The sequence below is a fragment of the Semicossyphus pulcher genome, unplaced genomic scaffold (genome assembly GCF_022749685.1).
Source record: "Semicossyphus pulcher isolate SPU_LCO1_2020_fin unplaced genomic scaffold, fSemPul1.0.p SCAF_4, whole genome shotgun sequence".
NCBI lineage: Eukaryota > Metazoa > Chordata > Actinopteri > Labriformes > Labridae > Semicossyphus > Semicossyphus pulcher.
The window spans coordinates 19,325,207-19,333,271 of NW_027211715.1; the positions used below are offsets into that span (position 1 = coordinate 19,325,207).

Sequence of the window (8,065 nt, forward strand, 5' to 3'; positions counted from 1 at the left end):
TCTGATCCAGAATTTAGTGACATAATGTCACTATTGATGTGTCACTGACATTTCATCAAGGCAATAACAGGCAGTTTAGTGTAATATTCAATCTGTTTGATGCAAACACCAGTCTGCATGTATTTCATCTCGTCACCTTACAGCACATCAGAATTATAATACAGGCGATTAAAACAAAAACAGCACAATTAAATGTATCGTCTCATGTAAAGTGTGTACATTAAGTAACAAATCTGTTAAGGCATGATGTAAAATTAACACTTATCTTACTTTTTTTTTTAAACATTTCAAAAGCTTTTGATTGAAATATTACATATAATAATACAAATTATAATCCTTTTAAAGTCAAATGTTTTATATCTGTAAGTGGAAAAGGCCACCGAGGTAATTAGGGTATCTTGCACCAACAATTCATAAGTTTCCCTCCAAACAGGTACATTTTAAGATAAAGGTACCTCGTGCTTTTTGCTTCGCCTTTCAAAAATAACACCTTTCCATTCATTCAAATATCATTTTACGGCTGATGAGACACTGTGAGCAACATCCCAGTTCGGGCTGTAACCCTTCCTGCTGCACATACATAGTGTGAGAAAAAACCTCCAGGCAATGAGGTCGTGTAAACAAAAATAAAAAGCTCAACGTCTCATTGATATGAGAAATCAGCGGTAGTGCTGAAATTTAGACACAAATATAAAGAGAAAAATAACAATATGATAAATACTTGCATAAAATGATCTTTACTCATGATGCAAAATGTGTACTGTCTGTGTGATCCGTCAGAGAATAGGCTCTGTGTCATTCCAATTGACAAAGGCATCTTTCCACCTGAAAGTGTCACAAAAAGACAAATACAGCTGTCAGGTACACTTCCATGATCATTCACAACTTCAAAACTTAAGAACATTGATCACCTGTTGATTTACACAGTAAACCACAACACAGTTTATAGTTGTTGTCAGGATCTGCAGAGATTTCAGTGCGGGTGTACGTCTGTGTGCCTACCTTGTCCGAATACAGTGCTCCAATGGAGGAATGAGGTCAGTGTCGTCATCTTGACAGCTCTGGGTCAATTTGCCGACAGCTTAAAATGCAAGCAGATAAAAAGTTTTAGGCATACTCACAACGCAAGAAGGGCAACAGCAAAGATAACTAGACACTAGACACTTATACTAGACATCAATGTAAAGCAGATATTTAGATTTCCATTACAAAAGATCACAGAAATGACACCCTAATGTACATTTCTCTGGTCTTTTACCAGAGTGAAGGGGTGATAAGAATAACGAAAGTAGACATGTACTGAGAACACAGGACAAGTGATGCTACATACAGACAGTGAGCCGGATCTCCTCGTGTTGATTGGCCAGGCCGTCATAGTAGTAGAGGTCAAACTCCGGGCCTTTGTCCTGATAGGTCAACAGCTCCCTCTGGAGGCCAAACAGCACGCTGAAGTGGCTTTCACTGCACACCACCCAGATGGGGTAACAGGGAGTCTTCAGGTAATCTCCCACCTTAGATAGAAGAAAAGAGAGAGTGTAACAGGGCAAAATGGAATTCAGCTTCTATTGATATTAATATTTTAATAAACTGTTAAAATACCATTCACACAATCTTTCTTTGAGGACAAGCTGAAGACAGACAGGAAAGAGTGGGGAGAGAGACGGGGGATGACGTGCAGCAAAGTCACACACGGTTTGCCAGGGTGCTGAAGTAAAAGGACTTTGATAGTTTTTTGCGAGGGCTTAGCTGAAGAGTGTTATGCTGTAATGTGAGCTTTAAGATGAACCTGAGGTATGAGTAAGAAGCAGCCAAGTACCTTGTTACTTTGAGCCAATGCAAGTTGCAGTAGTTCACGTTCAGTAGTAGTTTTTGTAGCTCTAAACTGAACCTTTGACCTTCCATGAAATTCCAATGAATAAAAACATAACGACCGAATACAAATAAATGTTAAATCTGTTCAAAACTAATTATTGGCCAACTTAAAGAATTTCTTTTAACTGGTCAAATCTATTTGTCACTGCTCGTGACAACCCAGGAGGTTTTTGCTGGGGTTCAGGACACCTGATCAAGGGAGGTTGTGGCAGCCTGAAACCCCAAATAATTGGCAAAAAAGTTCGATCTAACCAAAAGCGAAAGAGTCAAACTTAACTACATTTGCTGGGGTAGACCATTAGGATGCAACAAAAAAAAAGATAATCAGATTTGATCAAAATCTTGGGTTAAACACCACGGGGCAAATCTGATATCTGATACTAAATCCAGAGCCAGACTCTAATGCAAAGACAAAGGAGGGAAAATTGCAGAGATTGACCTTGTAGACATTGCTAATAGAGAAGGCTTTATCCAGATCGGAAGGAAAATACATGTCACAGAGATAATGAGGTTATAACAGATTAGATAGCCGTCATCTAAAACACGTCAGATCTCACTTATAATGACCTTAACAAACATATAGTTTGGAAAGGGGACCGAAAGCAGGAAACCCTCCAGGAAAAGAAACAGGAAAAGGGGCACAGACATTCTATAAAAACTCAATTATATAGAAAGGAAGGACGTCAGGAAGTGTAATTCATATAGGCCTGTGTCGCTGTTTAACACAGACTGTTAAATCATATCAGCAATATCAGCCAGAAGATGAAAATTCAAAGCTTCAAATTACCATGACCTGGTACGACCTGGATGACTGAGAACCTTCACAGACACCACATGAAAAGTTATAATTCCAGATTGAAACGGTACAGATCAGCTTTTTTCGAGGAAGGCGTCTGGCAGACACTATTAGGCGAAACTACTAATTTGAATGGATTATGCTTGAAAGAAAAATGTGCTGCTTCTGTTTAGAACATTTGATACGGAGAAGACCTTTGATTTAGTGAGCTGACCTTTAATGTTTGAGATCTTCAACCAAGACAAGAAATCTATCTCATGGCTACAGGCAATTCAAATCAAATTTCCAGATTTAAAAAAAAAAGCTGTACACTGTCAAGAGGATTAACGATACGAAGAGGGACCAGGCCGGGAGATCCTCTTTTATATGAAATATAAATGTATTGCTAGTGGTTAGACATGTAGACATAAAGGGAAAAACTTTAACTGTTTAACTGGCAGCACTAATGAATCTCTAATACAGTAAAGAACAGGTAAGAATAGTGAATCTGTCTATCTAAGAGAAATGATGCGAAACTCCCGACAGATCTGATCAAATGTTTAGTTTGAGTTTACATCCTTTGTAAAGAAGGCCCACTGAGTCTTGACCTTTCATTTGAATCTGACCAGTATCTGGTCAGCCAGCAGCGTTACTCACCTTACAGATGTTATAATGCTCAAACAAGGACAGCAGGCCGACCTCACAGTGGCCTTTGATTCCTTTGAGTAGAGTCACGTTGCCGTTGCCTGAGTCCAACTCCATATCATTGTCAAAGACGTTAGAAACGGCTCTGCCGCACAGCAACAGGTTCACCAGCTCCTGGTGACCAGAAGGAAAGCAGAAGTAACAGTTAATATTATTGTGCTCTGTGTTTTTGTTGTGCGCTTAACACACAATAAGCCTCTGTTTTGTTTTTTTGACAATTATTTTCAGTTGTTGATTGGAGAGGTCCTTGTTCACTCAGATAGCTGACATTCACTTTGAGCCTGAATTTAAAAATACTACCTTAAACATTGCTCTTGGAAGCAGTTGACTTAATCTACACTACCTTTATTATTCATTCTAATTTGTGAACCTGACTCACAAACAAACAAACACAATGTTGAGAGTTCAGCAGCAGGTTAACCTGCATGTTCTACTTCTACATCGAACCTGCGTGCAGTAGCCATGGGCCCCGATGAGTGTAGCAGTGGGCACGTCCATATCCTCTCTTACTCTGAGGAAAATAAAGAGAAAACACAATGTTGGTAATGTTTCATAATTCAGCTTACAGTAATTTTAATGCTGCATATCTTGTTCAGTTACAGAACTCAAAAAGGCAAAACATACTTCTCAATGGATCGAGAAAGAACAGCAGATATGGTCAGCAGCATGCAGCCCAACTGCCCAGTCTCAAACTGTAGAAGACAGATGGATTAGAGCAAGAAGGTTGGAGAAGTCTGAACATTTTACAGGCAACATTAAAGGTATAATAAGTAGGATTTTCCTAGAAAAATAAAAAGACTAGTAAAAAGACTTCTACAAATATAATGTAATATTAATCATCACTTATAGGCCTCTTTACATGTGTGTTGGGGAGTGTGTGTGCAGACCCTTGTGAGACCCTTCCCTCTGCATCTATTCTGTTGTTTTTCTTTGCACAGGACGTTTTCAGGAGGGGCGCTGTTGTGGTTCCCTGCGCTAATCACAGCGTACAGGTGAGTGTGGGAGTGGTTCAAATTGGCAACTGGACCCCATTCAGACCGGCGAACATGGCGAAAGAGCGATGCAGAGTTGGCCTTCTTTCTGTTAGACAGGTAGGTGCCTCAAACCAGCTAGGACAAGCTACCCGGCGGTTAGCATGCTAGCACGAAGCTAACCATGATGCTGTCGGTGTTAGCTCAGCGGGGTGGGCGTATTCTCGCACGAGAGAGTGAGAGGGAGCTTCTGGTGACGAGGAGCCCAGGAGGAGGGGCCCAGTTTGAATGCGTTGTTGACAAAATGCAAGGAAAAATCCTACTTATTATACCTTTAAGCTAAGGACATTGACATTGAGTCTCTCACCTGCTCGACATGTTGCTCAATAAGTAACTGCAGGTCTTTGATGTTATCCACTGTGAAACATGTTATCTAAAACAAAAAGATGGTTAAAAAACTCCAACAGCAATTACAGTTTTATATACACACTTTGTTTTTTACACTATAGTGCTAATCATTTCAAATAAAAATAGCGAAGATGATAAATGTGGAAAATATGTTTTTGAAAATCCAAATACAGACACACATCTCCAACATTTCAGACGCAGTATTCCATATACCTTTTCAAGCACTCCTTCGGATCTGAAGTGAACAGTTGGCGTGAATTGGTTTCTCCCAGAATGTCTGTTTTAAAAAAACAGATATTCACATGCATTCCCCCTCGTTAAATAATGATAATAAAGTTCTTTGTATTGGTAAATGTGTGGACGGTGAGGATTAAGTGGATGAAGGTATGAATTACATTGCAATTGTTGCTTGTTTTTCCTCACCAGCCCTCCACAAGATTTCAGCTGCAGCTGAAACGAGACACTTTCTTCTGGTAGTGTTGGAAGGTCTTAACCTCCTGAGAACACAGTGGCATTCGAGTGAAAAGCAGGTCATCTGGGGTAATAATACAGTTGATACAAAGCATGCTTTGAAGTGAATTAATGCCTGTAAAAAGCATCCAAGCGACTACAATGGGGCAAACAGAGGTTAATATTATGGGCCAAAGTTCAGATAACTCACTGAAGGCCTGTATCACCACTTTTGATGTTTTCAAACAGCAGTTTCTTTAGGACAAACGCCTGGACGGATGCCAGAACTCCACAAGGGCCACCCTAAGAAAAACATTGATACACAAAAGTGTAAAATACCAAAAAATATAAAAATCACTTTACTTGCTTGAGGTAGCAGGACCGTACAGTTAAGACAACCTTTTTCTGCACAATTCCATATCCCAGGTCATGCATTTCTGAGAATGTGAAACCCTGATTCCTCCACTCAACACTGAAGCAATTTATGCTGGAACCAAGAAGAACTGCTTTCAATTCCTGGAAAGAAAAAAACAAAACAGAAAACAAACAGAAAATCAAAGGCAGCCACAGAAACTCGGTCCAGCATTTCTCAACGAACCATTACATGAACTACAAACCATTGCAGTGTGTTGGTCTATGGGGCAGGCAGAGGAGCTGTGATCTGTGACGGTTCTCTCAAAGGACAATTTGGAGAGCTCTTGCATATCATCATCATCATCAATGTCGTCTGGAATTGTATAAACACACTATCAGCTTTGATAAAAACAAGGCGACGATCAAAAAGGACCATTAATGCAGCCTATTTTTCGATAATGACAGCACGTACCTAAAACCATCTCAGACATATTCAAACCAGCCACAGTTGTTCTTGGCAAAGACTTTACCCTATAAAACAGACAATTTGAAAGAAAGCAGGGTAGGAAAAGAATTTCAGTTGGATGTGTTGTAATTGTATTTTAACTGTGAAGCTGCCACAGACGAACTACTACAGCAGCTTAAAGCAATTTACGTTTTAGTTTTAAGTACGTCTGGTCCAATTTTTTCGGAGCTGTTTCCCCTCTGCAGTCTCTCTGGTGCACTTCGCAACTCTCGCTGCTCAACTACACAGTCAGCTGGGCTGATTTCAGAGTGTCCACTCTCTTCTTTTTGATATAAGCCAGTCACCACAACTGGTCGATCCCTGGGATGAGCATTTTCTTGTTCTTTTCGAAGCAGCAGCTGTGACACTTCTTGCCTTCGATTCTGCCTCTTTTTGTTTGATTCCTTAAAGGTAAAACATCACTGTTAGAACAGGAATGATGAAAAAAAGTGACTCAATTATGAGTCAATTATATATGATATGTGCATCAGAGGTCCAGTACCTGAGGTGTGCTAGCTACAGGTCCAGCCATCATGCCACGTATAATTCGATTAGTTTTGCTCCTTTGGGTGCTCTCAATGGAAGTCCTTTTTTCTGGTTCTCTTCTGATGAAGCTCTCACTGTCCTGGAGCGAGGCCAGCAGTGGTTGGATTTGTCTTTCTTCTGATTCATAAGCCTGGAAGCTTGTTTGATCATGACTGGACAGCCTGTCTGTCTCAGGCAATAAGGGCTGAGGAGGGCAAAATTCCTCTATATCAGACCTGAGAGAAAAATGTGTGACCATTTGTTAAAAAGTCAAAACAAAACAAAATTATGCATCCAATATGTCAGTTGAGAATTACCTTAATTTCATGTATTTGCTAATAGCGAAGGCTTTGGTACTATCTTCTGTCTTTGTGTCATAAATCACTGCTGGTGTTTCTGAAGAAGAATTGGCAATCAAGCTTGTAGTCTCAGCAGACTGCAGGTGATCACTTTCATTGCTGGTAATTCTGTCATTCTTAAGGCCCTTGATGTGATGCTTTACAATAATCTCCAGTAATGTTTTCAGCGGGGAATTCTGAACCTGCAGAGAAATCAGCTGACATTACAAACTTTGTTTAATTTATGACAGCAGCCAACCTCAGGCTACAGGGCTCACCTTATTCTTTCTATAGAGACCCTCCATGTTGAGAACCTGCCTCAGGAGGGATCTGTTGTTGATGCTGGCCTCTGTGCGTGGATGCTCCTCATCCATACAGGCAATCGTCCTCTTGAGTCCCTGCACACCAAAACAGTGTTTGGCACCATACTCTCCGACCTGTTACAGTCTGTGACAGGGAGCTGTAACTTTATCATATTGACACCAAGTTTTTTTTTTTACATGGTCACCTTATTAGTGGTTGCTTTGTCAGTTGTGACAGCAAAAACTGGGTTCAGAGTTGAATCGCAAACGTTTGATTTCGGTACATCAACACCTGGTTAAGATGAACTGTTTACTGTGGACAAGGCTAACGCTAACTAGCAAGCTCTGTTTAGGTTGTGCAGTTCATATGCGAGTCAAACACCTTACCCGTTCACTACTTACGTGAACTTTACTCACCTTTCGACTCAGGTACTCCCGTACAAGCGACGATGAAACCTCTTCAACCGAAACGGCCATGGTAATGAGTACGTGGCTGGCCTTTTCCTACATCAAGAAGTAGCTCTTCTCGCGTAAACGTTAGCCTTTAGCTAACCGGCTGGCAAACTATAACAATTGCGTACGATGTGCTGCGCCAAACAATACACAATCATACAGTACATTAGTTAGAGGGACTGTCCATTTGTGTATAAGAGAGGTATCTGTGCCTCTTTTTCAGGGATGTTGTTCAGCAAAGTGCGTTACCATGGCGATGCTAGCGCTGCTCTCCTAATGTATATAGTAAGTGAATAGGTTAAACCAATATGGCTGCTTATTCTTTTTCAACGAAGCGCGCATCAGGCGGAAGTTTATGCTGTTGATTGCCTTGCGCACGCGACATTTCGCGTTTGGTTCGTTACTTA

The 8,065-nt window shown here is 40.6% G+C and overlaps 1 protein-coding gene across 2 annotated transcripts; it reads right to left on the reverse strand.

Annotated features, from left to right (window-relative positions):
* On the reverse strand, positions 1-7,776 carry mindy4 (MINDY lysine 48 deubiquitinase 4). 2 transcript variants are annotated; one of them, XM_069679531.1, is made up of 18 exons: positions 7,623-7,776; positions 7,182-7,301; positions 6,883-7,106; positions 6,543-6,801; positions 6,191-6,444; positions 6,008-6,066; positions 5,799-5,908; positions 5,581-5,697; positions 5,393-5,484; positions 5,127-5,228; positions 4,945-5,008; positions 4,691-4,756; positions 3,977-4,044; positions 3,800-3,863; positions 3,305-3,466; positions 1,331-1,511; positions 1,003-1,081; positions 1-825 (listed from the first exon to the last, which is right to left on the reverse strand). In XM_069679531.1, the coding sequence occupies exons 1-18, from the start codon at positions 7,680-7,682 to the stop codon at positions 777-779; spliced, it is 2,130 nt and encodes a 709-aa protein (XP_069535632.1). In that variant the 5' UTR covers positions 7,683-7,776; the 3' UTR covers positions 1-776. The 2 variants fall into 2 exon arrangements, with proteins under 2 accessions (XP_069535632.1, XP_069535633.1); XM_069679532.1 differs by lacking the exon at positions 7,623-7,776 and having other exon boundaries at positions 6,883-6,961; positions 7,182-7,267.
* Positions 7,777-8,065: the final 289 nt, after the last annotated feature.